Source organism: Macaca fascicularis, chromosome 12, assembly GCF_037993035.2.
Source record: "Macaca fascicularis isolate 582-1 chromosome 12, T2T-MFA8v1.1".
Taxonomy (NCBI): domain Eukaryota; kingdom Metazoa; phylum Chordata; class Mammalia; order Primates; family Cercopithecidae; genus Macaca; species Macaca fascicularis.
The window spans coordinates 77,113,422-77,137,206 of record NC_088386.1 but is presented as its reverse complement, the minus strand read 5'-3'; the positions used below and the strand labels follow the sequence as shown (position 1 = coordinate 77,137,206).

The following is a 23,785-nucleotide window of genomic DNA, read 5'->3' as shown; positions in this document are numbered from 1 at the left end:
AAAAGCTGAGGTGGGCAGATCATTTAAGGCCAGGAGTTCGAGACTAGCTTGACCAACACAGTGAAACCCTGTCTCTACTAAAAATAGAAAAAAATTAGCTGGGCTTGGTGGCACATGCTTGTAATCCCAGCTACTCAGGAGGCTGAGGCATGAGAATCACTTGACCCCAGCGGGTGGAGGTTGCAATGAGTCAAGATCATGCCACTACACTCCAGAGTGGGCAACAGAGTGAGACTCTGTCTCAAAATTCAATAAATATATAAACAAAACCATTATGGGCCAGGTGCAGTGGCTCATCCCTATAATCTCAGCACTTTGGGAGGTCGAGGTGGGTGGATCATTTGAGCCAAGGAACTGGAGACCAGCCTGGGCAACATGGGAAAACCCCATCTCTAAAAAAAACCCCCCAAAATTAGCTGGGTGTGGTTAGCATACACCAGTAGTCCCAGTTGCTCAGGCGGGTCATATGAGCCTGGGGAGGTCAAGGCTGCAATGAGCAGTGATGGTGCCATTGCACTCCAGCCTAGGCAACAGAGTGAGACCATTTCTCTAAATACATACATACCTTTTATGGAGTTAAATTTACACACTTTTTCATTATTGCCTCTGGCTTTTGCATTTTAGTAAGGCTTTCTTTACACTCAACTTGTAGATAAATTCACCCATGTTTTCTTCTAGTACTTGTATAGTTGAATTTTAGATCTCTAGTCCATTTGGAGTTTATTTTGTGTATGGCAGAAGGTATTGATCCTATCTTTTTCCAAATAGTTGTTATCCAGTTGTTCAAAAAAAAGTTACTAAAAAGTCCATCTTTGTCCCAGATAGACTGGAACAAAATGAATTAAAGACTTAAATATAAATATTTCTATTTGTGTATTCCTTCCTCCTAGAAAGAGAACACAGGTGGAAAGCTTCATGCCATTGAATACCTCAAGCCATTGGTCTGGCAATATATGAAAAGTGGAAAAAGCTAACCCAAGTAACTTTTGAACACAATACTTGAAATATATACTTTCGGGCAGGGCGCGGTGGCTCAAGCCTGTAATCCCAGTAATTTGGGAGGCTGAGACGGGTGGATCACGAGGTCAGGAGATCGAGACCACCCTGGCTAACATGGTGAAACCCCGTCTCCACTAAAAAATACAAAAAACTAGCCGGGCGAGGTGGTGGGCGCCTGTAGTCCCAGCTTCTCAGGAGGCTGAGGCAGGCGAATGGAGTAAACCCGGGAGGCGGAGCTTGCAGTGAGCGGAGATCCGGCCACTGCACTCCAGCCTGGGTGACAGAGCGAGACTCCGTCTCAAAAAAAAAAAAAAAAAAAAAAAGAAACGAAAAAGAAATATATACGTTCAGTCTAGGGGGCCAAGAAAAGAGTGGCCAATAAATCTTGAACTCATTTCAGCAAGTTTATTTTTCTTAGTTGTCTGGCTGCCACTTTTCTGAAACCGGTTTTTATACATCATACGATTGGGCAAATGGGCAGATGCCTTGTTGTTGGGAGCCCCAGTTCTTAACATGGAAGAAAGGATACACAAATAGAAATATTTATATTTAAATCTGGCAATCATTTTTAAGATGTGAACTGAAAAGAACAGGCAACAAAAGCAAAAATAGGCACGTCGGATTTCATCAAACCCAAAAGCTCTGCACAGCAAAGGAAACAGCTGAGTGAAGAGGCAACCTATGGAATGGGAGAAATTACTTCTAAGTCACACATCTGACAGAGGGTTAATATCCAAGGTATATAAAGAACTGCAACAGCTCAATAGCAAGAAAACAAATAATATGAATAAAAAATGAGCGAAGGGTCTGAATAGACATTTCTCTAAAGAAGACATACCAATGGACAACATGGAAAAATGCTCAACATCACTAACCATCAGGGAAATGCAAATTAAAACCACAATGGGATGTCACCTCACACTTGTTAGAATGGCTGTTATCAGAAAGACAAAAGATAAGTATTGGTGGGGTGTGGAGAAAAAGAACTCTAGCACACTGTTAGTGACAGTGTAAATTAGTATAGCCATGATGGAAAAGAGAATGGAGGTTCCTGAAACAGTTAAAAGTAGAACTACCATATGATCCAGCAATTCTACTACTGGGAATATATCCAAAGGAAATGAAATCAGTATATTGAAGAGATCTGTATTTTAATGATTATTGCAGCATTGTTCCCAATAGCCAAGATAAGGAATCAATCTAAGTATATATCAGTGGACAAGTGATAAAGAAAATGTGGTGTGTATTCACAATGGGATACCATTCAGCTTTTGAAGAGAAGGAAATCCTGTCATTTGCCACAACACAGTTGAACCTGGAGGTTGTTAGCTGAGTGTAATAAGCCAGGCACCAAAAGAAAAATAACACATGATTTTTCTTATATGTGGAATTTTAAAAAGTTGAACTAATGGAAATAGAATAGAATGGTAGTGACCAGGGGTATGTGATAGGCTGAGGGATCAAGGAGATGTTGGTCACAGGATACAAGATTTCAGTTAGATAGGAGGAAGAAATTCAAGAGATCTATTGTATACCATGGTGACTATAGTTAAAGTATACTTGAAAATTGTTAAGAGTAGATTTTCTGTTCATACCACAAAATGATAAGTATGTGAGATAATGCATATGTACATTGGCTCAATTTAGCCATTTCACAAGGTATATATATTTTAAAACAACATGATGTACATGATAAATATATAGTTTATTTTCAATTAAAAATTTTAAACTCTCTAATTGGTCTTCAACATATAGTACACCAGTCTTTTCACTACTCTTTATAGTGGAACATATGTTCTTAGAATGCTAAAATGTATTTTTTTTTGGAGGCCCTGCAAATAACTAAAAATTTTTCTAAAAAGCCATACCTAATTACTTACATATGATCCAGAAAGGATACTTTGAAAAAGCTTTTTAACTGATAAAATCATTAAGTTAAAACATATTCGTAAAAGTATTCTCTAATATTTTTATAATTTTCTAGTTCATGAAGGATTAAATGTACAATTATCTCACTTGAACTGGATTTTCTATGAGGTTAATTGTATTTAAATGCTAATTATTTTAACCAATTTTGTGGTCGACTTCTATGTAGAATAGGGAAAATAAATTCCTAAAGTCAGTTACATTTATCTCTTTTCAGTCTGGATTTTTAATTAGGAAAAGTGATATAGTTAAGTAGCTCTACTCTATAGCATCTTCTAAAATGAGTAAAAATTCATTATATCAGGATAAAAAATGATAAAGATATATGGATGACACGTTTGGCTGAATTTTTCTTCTTTCTTTCTTCGCTGTTCTCTTACTGTCTATTTAAATAGCCTTAGCTCTTTTATCATTTAAATTCTGAAGTATTGAGGTGATTATTCCGGCAGCAGGTGATTCTTTCTACTAATTACTGTTCAATCAGTTTTAGCTATTAGAAATAGAGATATGTTTACATTGCTGGGCTGCATGTAAATTTAGAAGTTACATGGCTTTGTTTTTACTTTGATTTACAGCATTAAAATTATTTTCATCTGTATATGTAAAGATCTGCATCTATAAGCTTTTGTGGATAATAAGGTGAAATTGATGCATTTTAATATAAATTGCCAATATAAAATATCTCTAACTCAGACCTCTACTGGAAAGTTGTCAAATCTTATGTAGGAAAGGCTTTTACCATCACTGTTACACATTAACTGGGCATAGTTTAATATTAATAGCTCCTGAGACTTGTGGTTAACTGAGGTTTCTATTTCCTGTGTTTGGGTTTTATCTTTGCAACAACTTGGTTGCTTTTCTGTGTAAAATAGTGGTGAATATACACAAGAGTATGACAAGGTTCTGGGCTCTTAACTTTGATGAACACCATGCCATTCCCATCGTGCTGCACTCAAAACAGCACAGATGTGAGTCTGGGAGTGGCGTCCCTGCCGCTCTCAGGAGCCTTTGTTTGGAGAACACCCTGATTAACCCCCACCCTTCATGGTTCATTGACTCACTGATAGATCAAGTTTAAACTAGTATATATTAGCACATTTGTTACCAACAGAGGAACAGTTGGCCATTCTGTTTTACGGTGCTGGTTCATTGCAAACTGGCGTGCTAAAAAGGTCTATACTCTAGAGTATGAATTGCGAAGTTACCAAAGGACTGAGAACCAAGTCAGTTGCATATTAATGTTGAATTATACCTGTATTTTAATCTTGGATTATCTACTTGTGGGATGCTTACACTTTTGTCAAGTTATGAATAAATGATAATTACCACTTTGAAATTCATCTTTTTTTTTTTCAAGGAGTTTAGGGGATTTAGGTGTCTCAATATAGCTTTCATATTAAACAGTTTGTCATAATTGAGAGCAGAGCAAGATCCTGACTGCCTGATGCCTTGTTTTGGAGCATTTAAAAAATGTTTTCCAGAGAGTTTTTTGTACCTAGTGACTACATAAGTCCTTACATTATACTATATTTCTAGGTCACCTAAAAATGTTAATCGTTTAGTCAAGAGGGTTAGGATGTGCATCTATTTTCTCATGAAAAAAAATTAAGCTGTTCCCTTTTTATCAGTTTTCTTACAATCTAAAGTTTTTTATTTTTCTTCTTCTTACCTTCCTAACCTAGTTACTAAAGTCTTCTTATTGTTATAGTTCCTTTCATGGGAGATAGGTTTACTGCATCATTTGGCAGTTTCAGAGGATGGATTTTGTCTTGGCTTCATCTTTCCTTACTGGTTGCCATCCCCTGGGCCACCTGCTTTTTTGCGTTTTCCTTTCTCTTGTGACATGATGAAGCTCCATATCCCGATGGGGCTGAGGGACAGCACCCTGAGTCCAAGCCTAGGATAAGGCAAAGGACTTGCTTTTCAAAACAAACTAGTGTCATACAGGCTGCTGCTTTCAGGTCCACTCTCTGATTTTTATTTTAATTGATGATTTGTTTTTGGAAGGCAAACTGATTTAAGTTCTGAGCAAAAGGGTCAGTATTTATTTTCAATGCTGCTATTAATTTAGGGTTTTAATTTAGAAAAGATTTTTACCAACTCTCAAATATGATTTTTCTAGTGACTTTAAGTTTGTAGATATAAGGAGTAGGTATGAGATAGGGATTGAATTACTTTTTTGTTTTTAAAACTTAACTTGGCAGTAGTAAGACGACGTTGCTTGTTTTATTCATGCTAAATATTTTTTTCTAAAGGGATCTAGATATCTATTAGAAAACTTACTTTTGATAACTGGTTCTTTTTTAAGTATTTACCTTAGCCTTTTTGTCTTGTAGGAATTAATAGAAATAGTTGTAATTTTAGACTTACTTTATAAAACAATTTAAAGAGAAGTTTTTTGCTTGAAAGATTGTTTTGCAGTGTTGCACTTTTGTTTTCTTTAGTGCAATTGAAATTGCAGTTTTGTAATTTATTTTTTAGTTTGGGGTTTTTAAAAGAATATATATGTGTATTTATTGGGCATCTACTGAGTGCCAGACACTATTCCAGGAACCAGTAAACATAGCAGAGAGCAGAATCACGAAGTTCTTGACCTCAAGGAGTTTAAATCCTAGTGGTAGAGGGGGAATTCAAAACAATGAAATAAATACATTTCTATTATGTCAAGTGATGGTATGTAGTACCAGGCAATGAGATGAAAATATTTCCTCTTCTACACAGAGTGGGCAAGGAAGGCTTCATTGACGGTGGAGTTTTTGAAGAAAGCTGGAAGTAATGGGGAAAGACAGCCATATAGATATATGAAGGAAAACATGGTCCAGGCAGAGGGATCAAAAAGTGCAAAGAATTGAGCAAGAAAGTCATGTTCAAGTGAAGTCAGCAGGGGAAGAGTAGGTCACAAATGCGGCTGAGGGGGGTCATGAAGGGCCTTACTAGCTTTGTATGAGTTTTTACTTTTATTCTGCAAAACAAAACAAAACAACAACAACAACAACAACAAAAAAAAAAAAAAAAAAAAAAAAAACAGGAACTATTTGGGGATTTTAAGGGAAACGTAACATAACTTCCTTTTAAAATGGATATGTGGCCACTCAGTGTAGAGAGTGTTCTATATGAGTGGATGGAATAATTGAAACAGGAAAGCAGGAGACAGGTTAAATGGAAAATGGATTAATCCAGACAAAAGATGGTGACTTAAATTAGGTTGGGAGTGGGAGAGATGGTGAGACATGCTTTGGATTCGTTTTTTCCAGATACAGCTGGCTGGCAGAAACATGTCATTTATTGACATAGATGTGGTAGATTTTTTTTTTTTTTTTTTGAGACGGAGTCTCGCTCTGTCGCCCAGGCTGGAGTGTAGTGGCCGGATCTCAGCTCACTGCAAGCTCCGCCTCCCAGGTTTACACCATTCTCCTGCCTCAGCCTCCCGAGTAGCTGGGACTACAGGTGCCTGCCACCTCGCCCGGCTAGTTTTTTGTATTTTTTAGTAGAGATGGGGTTTACACCGTGTTAGCCAGGATGGTCTCGATCTCTTGACCTCGTGATCCGCCCGTCTCAGCCTCCCAAAGTACTGGGATTACAGGCTTGAGCTACCGCGCCCGGCCAGATTTTTTTTTTTCTTAGGCTGGGTCTTGCTCTCTTGTCCAGGCTGGGGTGCAATGGAGTGACTATAGCTCATGGCAGCCTCAGACTGTTGATATCAAGTGATCCTCCCACCTCAGCCTCCCTAGTAGTTGAGATTATAGGCATGTGCCACTGTATCCAGCTAACCAAATTTTTATTTTTGTAGAGATAGTATCTCTCTGTGTTGCCTAGGGTAGCCTTGAACTCCTGGCCTCAAGCAATCCTCCTACCTCAGCCTCTCAAAGTGTTGGGATTATAGGAGTGAGTCACCATGCCTGGCCAATATAGGGGTTATTAAGAGGATAAGTCAAGGATGACATTAATATTCTGTTATGAAAAGTTTCAAACATATAGAAAATATAAACAGTGTTCCAATGGGCACTCATATTTTTATCGCCTTGATTCTACAGGTCTTAACATTTTTCTATATCCACTTCAAACATTTTATTCTGTTAACGTATTCTAAAGTAAATTGTAGACATTGTGATAGTTCTCTCCAACATGCTTCAGCATGTAGCTCTAAAAATAGGTATTTTTCAGATAACCAAGTATCGGTATCCTGCCAAATAAATGAATAATTGCTTATTAACATTTAATACCTGGTCCTTAGTCAAATTCTCCATATTTTCCACAATGTCTTTTACAGTTAACTTTTACCAACTAGTGTGTAATCGAGAATCATTCATTTAATTACATTTAAACTGTAACATTACAACACGTTTTCTCATATGTTTTATTCTCTCTGACACTGACTTATGGAAGAGACTAGATTATTAGTCTGGTAGACATTTTATTGTACATTAAGAGTCACTAGGAGAGCTTACATAACTAGTCCCCACTCTCAGAAATTTTGATTCAGTGGATCTGAGGTGGCTGTTTCCAAAGAACTGCTGGTGATGTTGGACTTTCATTCTGAAGCCCATACTTTGAGCACTACTGCTGTACCACTATCTCATGACTGCTTTGTGATGTCATTTAACTTGCTGTTCTGTTGCCTGTATTTCCTATAAACTGAATTTTCAATCTAAAGGCTCACTGAGATTTATGTTTGATACTTTGGGCAAGAATACTTCATAAGTTGTAGTGCTTAATGTTAGGTAGCACTTAATTCTGACTATCTCACTATTCATGAGGCTAAGCTAAGGAGGAAACAGCCTGATCCCTCTACTGTAATGTTTCCATTTGAAACTACTAGATAATTTGTTGAGTAGAAGATAGAGACCAGGGGGGATATCAAGTTTTCAATAAATATTTCACCTAATGGTTTCAACACACATTGATCATCCTTGCCTGAACTAATTATTTAATTAGGGATGCCAACATGGGGACTTTCTAATTCAATCTTTTTTTTTTTTCTAAATGAATGGCATTCTTTTTATTTTTAAATGGATGTTATTTTGCAACTGGGGTTGATTACCCAGAAATATAGTGCATATTAAAAAGGTAGGATTAATGCTTAATTAAACAATTTTTAATTACCAATTTTCAGAGTAAGGCACTAAAGTTTCTGACCTGAGCAAAGATAAAGTGGAAAGATAAAGTGGTCATTTAGTGAGATGGGCAAGACTGTGGATAGATAGACTAGGTTTGATGGGAAAATTAGAATATCAGTTTTGAATATGTTAAGTTTGAGATGTCTGTTAGAAACACATGTTGACAAGGCTGGGTACGATGGCTCATGCCTGTAATCTCAGTACTTTGGGAGGCTGAGGCGGGCAGATCACCTGAGGTCAGGAGTTCAAGACCAGCCTGGCCAACATGTGAAACCCTGTGTTTACTAAAAATACAAAAATTAGCTGGGTGTGGTGGCATGTGCCTGTAATCCCAGGTACTTGGGAGGCTGAGGTAGGAGAATCACTTGAACCCAGGAGGCAGAGGTTCCACTGAGCCAAGATCCCTCTAGCCACTGCACTTCAGCCTGGGCAACAGAGTGAGACTCCATCTCAAAAAAAAAAAAAAAATATATATATATATATAGAAAATTTTTCAGTTGAATAAAATAAAATATTCTAGCTATTTTAGGTAGAATGGCATTTTATACAGATACTACTACTAAAGGGTAAGAGGATATGACTGTAGTACATTAAGTATATTGATGGCCTACAACTGTTGCTGTGTTGCTTTTTCCTCTTCACCACACATATGCAGTCTCACGAAACATTTTCTATGACCAGCACACTGAAGGAAATAAAAGGAATCTAGTTTAGAGACGGTTCTGCATGATACAACAAAAATGAGCTTACTAAATCATTACAATCCTACTTAAGGGTATTCCCCACCTCAAAGAGTAGGGAAGGTCTTTCTGGTAGACAGAACTTTAATCAGTTGATACTAATTGTCAAGGTGTGATGGCCAAGGGATTGATGTTTATCAGTGTATGGACAATGGTTCAGAGTTTGGTGAAATAGTCAAGTTGGAGGAGAAAGATTGGTGACAAAGATGTATGAGGTGGAAAGTATACTTTCACAGAAGAAGAACAGGAAATGAGATTTTTATTTTTTTGTAAATGTTCAACAAACTTTGTTCAGAGGAAGAAATATATGGCAAGATGCCCCATCCTACAGATAGTAGTCAGCATCGCTGCAAAGCAACTCCAGGGCTTATGTGGTGGGCACTTAAAGTATCACTGGTGCAGGGATGGGAGAAATAAGAGGATTTAATAAGCACTACTGCTTACCAAGGTTGATTGAATTGCCACTATTGCCAAGTGTTCTACCTGCAAACAGATCAACCTTGAGCCCTGGATATGGCAACATGTCCCAGAGCAACCAGCCAGCCAGCTGGTGGCAGGTTAATTACATTGGATTTGTTCTGTTATGGAAGGTCAGTGGTTTGTCACTACTGCGATGAATGCTTACTGTACATATGGATTTGCATTCCCTGCCCCTCATGTTTCTGCCAGCAGTAATATCTATGGCCTTATTAAAAGCCTTATTCAATAACATGGCATCCTATACAATATTGCTTTTGATTAAGAGACTCATTCACATCAAAATAAGTGAGGCAATTGATTGACAACTACAGGATTCATTTGTCTTACCATGTTCCTGTTGTAACGTATTGTATTCTACCTGGAAGATAAAACCTTGTGACGTTAAAGTAGTTTTTAGTTCCATAAACAGAATACAGGGGTCTATGAATCAAGAAGTGGAGGTAGAAGTGTCATCTTTTACTTCACATCTAATCACCTGTTCAAAATACTTTTTCATCTTGCCTCTGCAACTTTGAACTTTGTTGATACACAGAAGTTTTAGTGTGAGGAAACAATACTTTCACATAGGAACATGGTAGTTGTTCAATTGAACTGGACATTTAGAATAACCTGGCCACATTGCTGAACTGTATAACTGAAATAACAGATGAAAAAAATGAAATACTATGCTGGAAAAAATGATTAATTTTGATTATTGGGAGAAATAGTGTTGCTACTGTTAGGAGGAAGACTATATATATAGAAACAAGGAGGAAACCTGGGTTGCCTCCTTGTAGTAGGGTAAAATGACTGAGTACATTGTCTAAGAAAGGGAACATGGCCAAACTGAACCCAGAAGACATAGGAAATCTAAACAGATCAATTAGCACCAAAGAAACAGGAATTTTTTGGTACTTCTAAAAAACTACCAGACTGATATTTTCATGGAGATGTCTATTATACCCTTAAGGAACAGGAAACTTCAATACTATTTAAACTATTTTAGAGGATAGAGAAGAAAATTCCAGATTTTATTTATAGAACTTGCATGAAATTGATATCAAATTCTGACAATGCAAGTTCAAAAAGGAAAACTAGAGATCAGTGTTACTTATAAATGTCAAACAGCTCTTGATAAAATCATAGATGGATATGGTTATCAAAATGATAAATATGTTTATCACATTTTAGAGCCTACATGGAGAAACATTTGAGGTTTTCTTATTCTAGAACTGGCAGGAATGTCCTCTATTATGAGCACTACTAGTCATATTTTTCTGGTGGGACTAATGTAAGTAGATACAGAAGAAAATGAATGGTATGAACATTGGAAAGGGGAAATTCAATGATTATTATTTTCAGATAAAATAATTAACCTGGAAAATCCAAGAGAATAAAGGGAAAGCCTACAATTAAGGAGTTAAGGAAAGGGCTAGGTATAGACATCAATAGTTTTGATATACGCAGTCTATAGCCAGTTAGGAGATGAGTTAGGGGAAAAAACATGTTGACAGCAGCAACAGAAAAGCAGATAAACCTAGAATTGTTCACCACTTATCTTAAAATATTTAACATGGTACTGAGGGACACAGGAGATTATTTACATGGAAAAACATACCATGTTTCTATACAGAAAGATTGAACATCACAAAAGTCTTATTTGGTCTTAAGATAATTTATATTTAATGTAATCTCAATGAAATACCAGGAGAATGTTTTTAAGGTAGACAAACTTATTTCAAAGATCATATGTAAAAATAAGCAAAAATAGATGTGAAAAAGTCTTTAATAAGGAGAGACCAGTCTTATTGACTATTAAGTCATTATAAAACTGTAATATTTAAAACATGGTACTGACATATGAATAGATCAGTGGATCTCAGATGGGCAGTTCAGAAAGAGATCCAAACACATTAAAAAATTTAGTACCTCTAAAGGTGGCTTTAAAATGTGTGGGGAAAGATGGATTTTCCAATGAATAATGTTGGGATAGGTAGATAGGCATCTGGAAAAAATGAAAGTCAAATCCCAACTTTTTACCCTTTATCAAAATGAACTTCAGATACAATTAAAAATATAAAATTGAGACCATAAAAGTATTAGAAAAAAGCAGTTTTTAAGTCTCAAAAGGGGACTCAAATATGATACGAAGTCCGGAGGCCATAAAAGAAATGATTGATAAATTAAAATATAGGTCCATATAAACAAAAACTTTCAGTATGGAGAAAACACCATAAATTATAAAGGCAAATGACACAACTTAGGAGAAGCATTTGTAACCCATAACACACAAGCCTAGTTTTCTTACTGTATAAAGAACTGCCATCATTAATGACAAAGAAAATATGAAGAATTGGCAAGTGACATACACAGAAAGTTCATGGAAAAATAATAACTCTTAAACATTTGCAAAATTTTATAACTTCCCTCATAAAAAGAGAAATGGAAATTGAAATTAGAGTCACATATAATATTTCACTTTTCATTTGTCAAAGATGAAAAAGTTTGAAAATACTGTAGGTTTATGTTTATAAGGATGTAAGAAAACAGGCAATCTAAATTCCTTGTAGAGTGTAAATTGGTGGTAATAAGAGAAAAATTTACTGAATACTTTGTGCCGGGTGCTTTTCTAAGCACCTTACATTTAGTTATCAAAATTAACTTAACCAGAAAGTACTATTATTTCTGTATTACACATGAGGAATTTGAAGAAATGTTAGACAAGTAATTCAAAGTCACACAGTAAATGACAGAGTGAAGATTCGAGACCATTTACTCAATTGTGCACTTTTGGTTGCAACTCTGTTGTTTCTGTAGTGAGTGATTTAACAATATATGATAAAACCTTAAAAGTATATACTCTTTGATTCAATGATTCTACTTCCAGAAGTGTGTCCATTTTGCATCAAATAGATGGAGAACAGCATTCATTGCACTGTTATTTGCAGTAATGGAAGATTGGAAACAACCTAAATATTTATCCTCAAGGACTCATCCATACAAAAGAATTGAAGTAAATTCATCCAGATGAATATGAGGCAGTTTTAAATAGAGTGAGATGGCATTCTATGTAGTGATATGGAGTCATCTTTAAAAATACGGTAAAGCCGGGCGCGGTGGCTCACACCTGTAATCCCAGCACTTTGGGAGGCCTAGGCAGGCGGATCACGAGGTCAGGAGATCAAGACCATCCTGGCTAACATGGTGAAACCCCGTCTCTACTAAAAATACAAAAAAAAAAAAAAAAAAAAAAAAAAGCCGGGCGTGGTGGCGGGCGCCTGTAGTCCCAGCTTCTCGGGAGGCTGAGGCAGGAGAATGGCATGAACCCGGGAGGCAGAGCTTGCAGTGAGCCGAGATAGTGCCACTGCACTCCAGCCTGGGTGACAGAGTGAGACTCCGTCTCAAACAAAAAAATAAAATAAAAAATAAAAATACGGTAAAAGGAAAAAGCAAGATACAGAACAGCATGTAGGGAAGCTGCTGTCTATGTGAAAAGCTGTAGAATATACATGCATTTTTGTATATGCATATAATATTTCTAGACGAGGCCAAAAATGGTGACTCATGCCTGTAATCCCAGCACTTTGGGAGGCTGAGGCGGGTGGTTCACTTGGTTCCAAGAGTTCAGGATGAGCCTGGCCAATATGGCAAAACCCCATCTCTAGAAAAAATATAAAAATTAGCTGGGCCTGGTGGTGCATGCCTGTGGTCCCAGCTACTTGGGAGGCTGAGGCAAGAGGATTGCTGGAGCCTGGGAAGCAAAGGTTGTAGTGAGCCAAGGTCATGCCACTGCACCCCAGCTTGGGTTACAGAGCAAGACACCATTCATCTCTCTCTCTCTCTCTCTCTCTCTCTCTCTCTCTCTATATATATATATATATATATATATATATATACACACACACACACACAAAAAAAAATATATGTATAAATATATATCTAAATATGTGTATAAATATAAATATATATATAAATATTTCTAGAAGGATTCTCAAAGTGATACCAGTGATTGTTTTGCAAGAGGGAAACTAGATATCAGTGAATTAGCTATTTAAGGCAATTTTTGAATTCTGTAGCATATGTATGATTTACCTGTACAGAAACCAGTCAAGCGTGTGTTTATCAAATGTAGAATGTTTGCAGTGAGGTCACTTGGTGAAAAGTATGGCTATGTCAGACAGATGTAAGTTCAGATTCCAGGACTTCCAGGACTGCTGAAAGGGAAAGGGGCTTTGGAGCTCCTTCAGCTCCAGTTAGCATTGCTCCTTTCCCAGCTTTGACATTAGCTGGAGGGAAGACAAGTTCTTAGAGCTCTATGTGCTTGGGGCAAGACCCCTTCCCCCCACTGCCTTACTCTCCAACCATAACTGCTGCAAACAATTCTTACCTCTTCCACCCCATGTCACTTCCTAAAAACCTTCATCACCTGGACTCCCATGCCTCTAAGTCTCTGTACATCCCCTAGCCTGACACTGTCCCCAACCCTCCTCAACTCCAGACACCATTTCACTCTACCCTCTGGAATTGAATAGTCCATTATTAGCAAAATCTCCTAATTTTCAACCTCCTTTCTAAATATTTTCCCCATGTTCTTGCTGTAGTAGTGACCCAGCTTTACCACTTTTGCAGTCCTCTAAAGTGGTAACTGGTTTCTCTGCCATACATTTCATACCACTGGTCCTGGAGATATTGTCAATGTCTTAATGTCTTCCTTCCATCTCACTTAAATTTTAAGACCATAATCCCTTTTACCTCTCTTAAAAATTCTCAGCGTTGAGGCTCAATCCATTAGATACCTCTAGCTGGCACTACTAGTTGCAGTCCTGTGCAGACTACTGAGTCATTTTCTTTACTCCTTGAAGACTTAAAGTCTATCTTACTCTCACTCTCTCTGACACTACTCCTATTAAAATATTATGTTTCTTTAACTATTTTTTCAGTTTTTGGTCTCCTCTCCTTCAATGAGGATGATTTCTAGGATGTTGGTTCTCAAAATGTGGTCCCTTTGCAAACATCATCAGCACCTGGGAACCTGTTATAAATATGAATTCCCAGACCACACCCCAGACTACTAAGCCCAAAACTCTGGGGGCTGGAGCCCAGAATCTATGTTTTAAGAAGCACTTCAGGTGATTCTGATGAAGATGTCAGTTCCTTAGATGTTGTTGTTGTCATTACCGACAATTTTCTCTGAGACCACAATTTGAGTCTCTGATTTTTCACTAGTTCTCAACCCATTTTAAGTCCTTACTTTCCCCTTGCCAGCCAGACATTTGAATATTCCTTAACTCTTCTCTTTCACATACCGTATCCAAAGAGTCAACAAATGCTGTCAGCTATACCTTCAAAATACTTATAGAATCTAACTTTTAACCTCCACTGCTGTCATTCCAGTCCAAGCACAATCATTTCCCACCTGGAGTGTTGCAATTGTTCTTATTTGGTGGCCCTTGGCCCTACTTTATCTACTTTCCACAAAGCAGCCAGAGTGTTTCTTTAAACACCTAAGGTCATATGGCTTCATTGATTGAAATTCACCATGCGTCACCTCTTTCTCTACGAAAGCCAAAGTCCTTGTAAATGCCTGCAAGGCTCTAGGGTGACCTGACCTTCCCTGGCCAGGAAGTCATGTCCACCTTTGCCCTCCCTCCCTCCCACTACTAGTGATCTTCATTTTTATTTTTAGAAGGTATTACATTACCATGTGACATACTCTTGTTCCTTTCTGTCTTGTGCCATTAGAGTGGAAGCTTCACAAGGGCAGAAGCTTTTCTTGTTCACTGACAGAGCCTCCGTTTCTGGAACTCTGCCTTGTACTGAGCAGACATGCAATTATTTGTAAATAAATGAATATAGGAAGATAAATTAAATTTTTGTGTGTGTGTGTGATAACACTGTCCTTATTGGGACTACCCCTGCTTGAGAAGTAAAGCCGGGCATTCCAATAAGTTTACTAGGTAAAGTAAACTTAATCAGGACACTTAACCTGACACTTGGTCTCTGGTCTTTAAGCAAGTTTCTTTTCCTGTCGCGTTTCATATAAGTAAGCTCTAGGTTACTTTTAGTAAGCTAAAAGTAAGCTTAGTCCTTCATGGTTAAAGGACAGCAATATTGTCCTTTATGGCATTTAAAAAACCCAATCCAGAATCACACATTGCATTTAATTTTCATGCCTTTAGTCTCCATTACAGATGTTGCCCTTTGTATTAATAATTAGAGTGATGAGGGACAGAGTTTAAGAATATATAAATATTTTGTCCCCAACTGACTGTCACTGGATGGCTTTAGCACCCATTGGTGATTCTTGCCTGAATCAATAATTATTGCGATGACCGAAAATAGTGATTTTTCTCTTTATAATTCTTCTATATTTATTAATTACCCTAATATTATTCTATAGAACAGAATGTTCTCTTCTCATCTTTTGTTTGTTTAGTGTCAGTATTACTCATGAAGTTGGGTGTTTTGAAAATTCAATTGTTGTATAATCTATTACTGTTATTATTCCGTTTTGTATTGTCTCAGTTTGGATCTTTCATCTGAGTCCTCTCATGTAAGTAGTATAAAGATCAGTAATAGAGGAACATAGAGTAAAGTGTGAGCAGAGAAGCCTTACTCTGAGACAAACTTCAGAGAGGTGAACTGTGTTGCTGATTAAGAAAAGCTTCACTGAGGAAATGTTGTTTGAAGTGAGCTTTGAAAAGTCATAAAATTTTGACAAAAGTGGGGATGGGGTAGAGCATAAAGGAAAAACTGTGTGAACAAAGGAAGGTCCGGCAGACTAGGAATTTGGCAATAATACAATGATTCTGGACCTTGATGAGGAAGTTGAAATGGAACATAAAAACCCTCTGCATTTCGCTTCATTTATTTGCTCAGGCAGCTCTCATTGCCTAAAATTTTCACCCCTGCTGTTTTGCTAAAGGGTGGGATAAGGGGTAATGAGGGAGGAAATTTTAGGGGGTGAAAACAGCACAAGCCAAAAGCCCCACTCAGATACTCACTTCTCTTGAAGCCTTTTCCGGATCCCTAATAAGAACTAACCACCCTCTCTGACACACTCTGTTGTACTTTGTGGTACTTTGTGCTTCTCTGTTAACATGCCTCTGTGTTTTGTGCTGTCTGTATTTGTGGATACATCTTCCTCCTTTAAAGTACAAATCATATCTTAATCCCTTGGCCCTTCTACCCAGTACTTAGCACAAATGCTCAGTAAATGTTTCTTTTTTTTTTTTTTTGGAGACAGAGTCTCGCTCTGTCGCCCAGGCTGGAGTGCAGTGGCCGGATCTCAGCTCACTGCAAGCTCCGCCTCCCGGGTTTACGCCATTCTCCTGCCTCAGCCTCCCCAGTAAATGTTTCTTTAACACGTGTGACAGAGAAAGGAGAGGAGAGTGATTGGGATTGGGAGCAGGAGGGTTCTGAATGTCATTTTAAGGGGTTTGGGCTCGCTCTTGGCAGCAATGAGCCATAGCCGCCTTTGAACTGTGCAGCACTTATCAGAGCTGTGATGCCAAAGGATGCAGTGGAAGGGGAGGACAGCCAGCATGCCTGGGCACGGTCCCCAAGTCAGAGGACGTCAGTGGGAGAAGGCATGGAAGCAAGTAGCTACCATCTTATGAATCTGAGCACCCATTCAAATGTGGCAAGGAAAAAGGAAGGCATTGAGCATGGTTTTGAGGTTTCCAGCCTGGGTGATTGGAGGCTGATGCAGGCTTCTTACCAAAAAGGGCCCTAGGCAGTTTCACCAGGAATGTTTAAGGAGTTTATCATGACCCTATCTCTTCCTCATCTAAAAGTCTTCCTAAAATCAAAACAGTATGTCCTGTGGAAATATTTCATTGTATCAAATATAATGAGAAGTAAAATATTCTCTCTACTTGACGTATGATACACTGACTCCTTGTAGTGGACAATTTTCACTTGTCTTTTTAGTAATGGATTTTATTAAAAATAGATGTTAATAACTGCTTCTTTAATCTTTAAACGTGGCCCTCTGAGAGCAGCTTACCATAAAAGAAACGGTTGTCAGCTTTCTTTTAGCTCCTCAGTCCCTCCTGCCCCTTCATAACAACAGAAAATTTGCTTTGCACCTGCTCCAACTGGGTTCGAAGAGATAAGCATCTTGCAAGCCCAGAAAATTGTAGTATCAAATCTCAGCCCCAACTGTGAGGCAGCACTGTCATCGAATCCCTGCTGAGAGGCGTTGCTTTCCCAATTCCCAAAAGAGTTCTTTCTCCCCGGCCCCTTTTCAGGCTTGAACTCTGACCGAAACCCTCTTTTTAACTCCCAGCATGCACTGCACTTGGTACTGACACTGACCCATCCCTGCTTCCTCTATTCTGCACTGGACTCATCAGTAGGTCAGGCGTTGGTAGCCCCGGGGTCACTGGGGTGCCCAATTCCAATAATGAGCACATTTAGCCAAGGAGAGGAAATGTACCCTTCTATTTGTTACAGTCCATTGCTTTTTTCCAGAAACAAATGCTAAAAGAACATTTGATATATTGTGGTTTGGTAAATACACATATGCACTGCCTAATATTCACAAAGTTGCCTCTCTTTTTTGCATCTTCATAAAATAAATGTATTGTTCTAACTCATGATTTATTTTAAGAGGGATATACCTATTTCACAGCTAGGAAAAATGTGTTTTAAAATAAAGTTATATTCAGAATTCTCTTGCAATAATTTCAAATAAAAATAGCAAATACTATTTAAATGCATATCACATTCTAACAGACTTGTGTGTCATTTTAAAGGGAAAGAAAAAAATGCTGACAAGGACTTTACAACGTTGTCTTTAAAATTTCTTCTTAGGCTTTCCAAACAGACCGAAGTCATTAAAAATACTCCTTAACCCCCAAAGTCACAAAAAAGAAGCTACCCAGGTTTATTATCAGAAGGTTGAACCTCTGTTGAAGCTTGCAGGAATAAAAACTGATGTAACAGGTAAGTAATTTTCAGAATATAATTTCACCATTTACAAAAATGTACAAAAGCAAGATAACCTGAATTTGTTCTTAATGCAAACTTGGGAAACTACTTGTAATATCTACAGCATTTTTATGTCTTCATAACCTACTGGAGCCAGCTTGAGGGTTACAATTTAATTATTTTTATTAGAATGTTAATATTTTCTCTTTAGAACTTCTCAGATTTTTTTTTCAGACATAAACAATTGTTAGATATAATTCTAAAGGAAGCTGTATACTTGTTTACATCTTCATTGAGATGTTTGCTATTTACATGTTAATTTTGCAGTTAGGCAAGCAATTGATTTTTTGCTCGCTTATATAGTTGATGTCATTCCATAGAATTCTTCCTCGGGTTGTTTTCGTTCTGATTCTGACCCCTGCTGGTTAGGTCAAAACTAAGCACTGAACTGCTGGTTTTATTAATAGATGAATTTAGAGAGGCTAGAAGTTTAAATTTGTTGTCTAAACTAAGAAGTGTACTTAGGTTTGTGCCAAGGAAAATGGAAACTTGTTAATGCTAAAATTATTACATGATTAGTAATATCCTTTTTGATTTTTTGAATTTGGTGGCCACATTTATTTATTTCTTTAAGACTTATTTTTGTATGGTGGGGAACTGAGTAGAAGAGTCGATGCTATGGAGAATCACAACTTTCCTAACTTTATTTCTATGTGGCTTCACTAACAGTGGAAATTTGCAATAAATTTTAATTAATAAAAAATATTATAAAATAAGCCTACTCAGGGGACAAGCCCAGAGTGCAATTGGAATTTCCTAGTCCCAGTTATAAATTCCTAAGGAAGGGATTCACAGTGATGTGGCCTTACTCAGGTGTAAACAAAGGAGATAGGTTTCAAGACGTAAATAATGTCATTGAAGGCTACACCTAGTGATTTGGTGGATTGAGGTAGAAGAAAGTTCCAAAAAAAAAAAAAAAAAGCAAGTTTTGTAGGAAGTTCAGCCCCCATGAAGTGTGCTTACAGTTATAGAGGTTCAAGAGAAACTACCATGAAAACTCAAGGGGAATTTTTGAATTAAAGTTATAGTGAAGAAATTAACTTTCATGTTTGTGACCTTTGGCTTATTTAGAGGTGATTTACAAGTAAAAGAGAAAATTCAGATTTATGTTTTCTTTCTTTTGAAGATTTCCAAAGATGGGCTGAAGGAAAAGTTTGAGATTTGTATTAGGGTGAGACAATTAAAAGTTGAATAAACATGTTGGCATACTAAATGACTATTTTGTGTCGTTGCTTTTACTTGTGAATACTACAAAGCAAGCTTGACATGGATATTGCTATATAGCATTCACTTCAGGAATCTCATTGTATGCTTGCTCTGTGTTCAGCGTTGTGCAGGATGCAAGATCAACAAGATATCATACTTGCAATTGGATGACTTTCAATGTTATTAGGGATTCAAAGAGATACTTAAAATCATTATAGCTGGGGTATACATAAAATAACTTTAATGTCTCAGAGGTGATATTTTCATCGGAAGGTTCAAGAAAAGCATTTGAACTAGGCAGTTTTTAAGAGGGAGACAAAAAATGAGGGAAGGAAATCAGGCTAACAGGCATGTACTGTAAAAGTGGGGCGGGGGAGAGAGAGAGAGTCTGTGTGTGTTACACCCACACGTCTTGAGAGTTTGTGCCATAACTTTGCTCTACTTTCCTCAGTTTTGACATTATCTGAAATCTTATCCTATCATCATAAAATAGCTGCCAGTGGATTTGATCCTTTCTTATTAATATCCAGTGGGATGGGGAGAGGTGTGCATATGTGTGCGAGAGAGACCCAACATGCTTTAATTCTGAGGATGAATTAAAATTTCCTTTTTTCAGTTTGGGTACAGATACTGTATTACTGCAGTCAATCTGTAATAATCATTTATTTAACCATCAAGACTCTTCCCAGGGGCTGAGGGCAGATCCCCTTTTCCTGATGGCTGAAATGCCTCATTTGAATCTGGATTCTGTTAGGGATAAGAAAGGGCAAAATGACTTCTAGGAAAGCTCTCAACAATGTATACTACAGGAGATGTAATTCCAGGTTATGAATGAATCCTAATGTTGCACTCAGCAGTTTACTCATCATGTATTGATCCACAGTTGGTGTAAAATTTTTTTTTATCATAGTGTTGCAATCTGATTTGGCAAGATGACTCCACCAGCAGAATTAAAATTTAAAAGGAAGAGAAAAAGAGATTGGAGACAAGAAAACTGGTATACAAAGCCTGAACTAAGGCAGAGGAAATCATCTAAATGTGCTTTCCTTCTTTCTTGTATTGGAGACAAAAATATTATGTCTAGAATTTTGTTCTCTAAATTTGTAAATATTACTAAGTTCCATATTTAAAAATAAAACAATAGAATATTCCATCAAGCAAATTTAGAATTTACTTACATTTATGCCGAATGGCTAATTATTAGCTGCCTAACACTCCTCCTACAGGCAAATTTATAAAATTACATCCTTCACTTATAAAACCATTTTAGTATGCATATTGGCTCAGTATTTATGAAAAAATATTTCTTGAATAAACCTGAATATTTGAAAAGTTTTAGTCTTTCTGCCTATCTTACAGTGTTATTTTTGTGGTTGAAATAATATATTTGAAACTTTGTATATTATACTACAGAAAGATGGTCATAATACTGTTTCAGTTTCAAAAATTATGTCATAGTAAGATTGAATTTGTATTTTATTTGAAAAAAAAAAAGCATATGGAAGAGTAAAGCAGAAAGAGGACATATCTTCTACATGTCCAGTGGGACATTGTTGTAATGTATCCTTGTGTGCATGGGTGAATCCAAATGGAATTGGAATTACAAAATAAACCCTATATGATGAGTTCATTAGGAAATAGTGCTATATAAATATGAAGTATAATATGAACAATTATAGCTAGATATATACACAATAAGGTATTATAATTTTTTCATAAATTTATTTTAAAAATGGATCTTACCACATTAATAAAAATATACTTCTTTCAGCTTGGGTTGTGCCAGAATCCTAACTACTTCTGAATATAGATCAGCGTGTTTCAAAATATTTGTGCTAAAGTTGCATCCCCACTCTGCTACAACCACCAATGTAGCATCTTACCTAATGGCATGAGAAAAACTTCTGGGAGAACCTGGGAAGAATTATTTTTTCCCAATTACCTATTCATACACAAATCAAAGAAGAGTATGAACTATAAGCCCTCGCTGGCATATGATATCATTTCTCTTGCTTCTAAAACAAAGCAGGTTTTAGAGATTGTACCATTAAAGGTGTGAGAGATATTTTGAGGATCAGAGATCCATAGGATAATGCATAGAACAATAGAGTGAAAAAGTTAAGGCAGCAGAGAAATCAGACTGATAAGAACTTTTGAGGCCATATGGTTCAATTTTTTCCTTGTGGGTGGAGCACAGATGTGTGGCGCTCAACTTTGGCTTGGCCACCTACACTAGAGGCAGAGTATGTTGTTACTGGACAGTACTGTTTGACATTCTTTTTTTTAAATTATACTTTATGTTCTAGGGTACATGCGCACAACATACAGGTTTGTTACATATGTATACATGTGCCGTGTTGGTGTGCTGCACCCATTAACTCGTCATTTATGAATGTTCAGAGTTACTGTACCTTTGGGCAGATTAGAAAAGGCACTTCCTCTGTGCTAACTTATAAAAAGTTGCCCTTTCTTCCAGGCTAATTCATCCTTTGCTTATAAAACCATTTTAGTATGCATAATGCATTTAGTATGCATATAGTACGCATAGTATGAAAGTATTTCATACTTTCAAAATAGTCATATTTCAAAAATATTCAGCCCAAGGTCACTAGATTCAGCCTAGGGTCATTTGTTAGATTGCAAATTCATCATTCCTGTTGGCCAAGTACCTTCGTGCTAGGCATAAACTGTACAAAGTGAGAACTTGTGAGCTGACATTTGCCTCTTTGTAATTTTTGTCTACTAGAGTTAATGTTATCTTTTGTAGTAATATGAAATCAATGTGCCCCATCTATTGTATAAGAGTCACTGAGATATTTGAAGACAGATACCCTGTCTGTCCCTCATCTCTTGTTCATGATAGGTACTTTCATCGCCTTCAGTTACTTTTTTGCATTAACAGAGCTGTTAGACTTTATCATGGTCATTATCATTATCATAGTCAAAGACATTTGTCTGAAGGAAACCTTGATCTGTGCCAACTCAGGGCTCTTGGGAGTGCCTAGTCACCAGATAATTTTACCTCCTGGGCAGAGGTGTCAAGAAAGTGGTGTTTGTTATCATTTTCCTCTTCCTTCTCCTAAAATCACGCTTCTAACATGACTGTTAACAAGTCCTTTGTAGTGTTTCTGTGGCTGCTTTTGGCTCTACTTGAAGCCTTCCATTTCTTGGAAATGCCTCTTGCCATTCTAAATCTCAACCAGCAGAAAGCTAGGCCATCTAATGAAACCGTGTCACAAAAGATTCCAGTAGCCTGAGACATCACTCCTTCCAATTTTACCTGCATTTTAATGAAAAATCTGAAAAGTAAATGTTCTTGCATCATATCTAGCTAGAGAGAAAGATAATTCTGTGTAAAAGATTCTTTGTATTACCTCTTAAATAATTATGGGTATATATGGCCAATCCTGTTCCCAACATTCAGATGTGAGTTAGGAAGTTGGAACTTTATACCTGGGGACAATGAAGACTCATTAATGGAGTATATACAAAAAAGTGATATAATTAAATATGTGTCTGAAAATGGTTATTCTGGCTAGAGTTGGGGAGAGGTTTGAGGGAGATAGGATAAAAGGCTATTGTAGTACAGGTGGAGTATCTCTTATCTGAAAGGCATGGGACCAGAACTGTTTCAGATTTAGGATGTTTTTAGCTTTTGGAATATTTGCATTATACTTAACCAGTTCAGCATCCCTAATTTGAAAATCTGAAATTGAAAATGCTCCAGTGAGCCTTTACTTTGAATGTCATGTCAGTGCTCCATAAGTTTTAGATGTTGAAGCGTTTTGGATTTTAGATTTTCCAGTTACAGATACTTAACTTGTCTACACATGAAAGATATTTAGTGATCAGATCTAGGGAATTAGCTGGGAGAAATGGAGGAATGCTGTGGCATAATTTAAAGACAGAAACAACTGTCCTTGGTCATGGAGTGGTTCTGGAGAGTGGAGGAAAGGGACAATATAGAAAGAAGTCATTTTCCTGTCTTGGAGTAGATGATGGAACACAAAAAGAACAATATATTTGAGAGAGAATATATTTGAAGGTTTACATAATGGATTTTCTTTTGAGCTTATTAAGTTTGAAGTACCTACAGGACAGGAAATGACATTTCAGTATCATATCCTGCACTAGAATTTTATCACCAAACCAAGAAATATTTATGTCCAAATCAAATCTCACCTGATTTTATTTCAGCTGATTTTCTCATCAACATTCAGTATCAACCTTAAGACTTTCTCTTGTGTTCCTGAAGTTACATTTGCACCGAAAAGGGGAGGGGGACATTCCCAGCAGTGAGAACTGTGTCCAAAAACCTGTAAACTGTGAAGACTTCTCATCTCC

At 37.0% G+C, this 23,785-nt stretch overlaps 1 protein-coding gene across 10 annotated transcripts in view; it reads left to right on the top strand.

The window, feature by feature from the left end:
- CERKL (CERK like autophagy regulator) overlaps positions 1–23,785 on the top strand; it is a 141,049-nt gene that overhangs the window by 79,384 nt on the left and 37,880 nt on the right. For all 10 annotated transcript variants that reach the window (XR_012421295.1, XM_074009558.1, XM_074009556.1 and 7 more), the window contains one exon: positions 18,059–18,190. Coding sequence is in view for 3 of the 10 variants with exons in the window: in XM_065525720.2 (XP_065381792.1) it covers positions 18,059–18,190 (132 nt within the window). In the remaining 7 variants the exon portion in view is untranslated. The remainder of the gene's footprint in view (positions 1–18,058; positions 18,191–23,785) is intronic.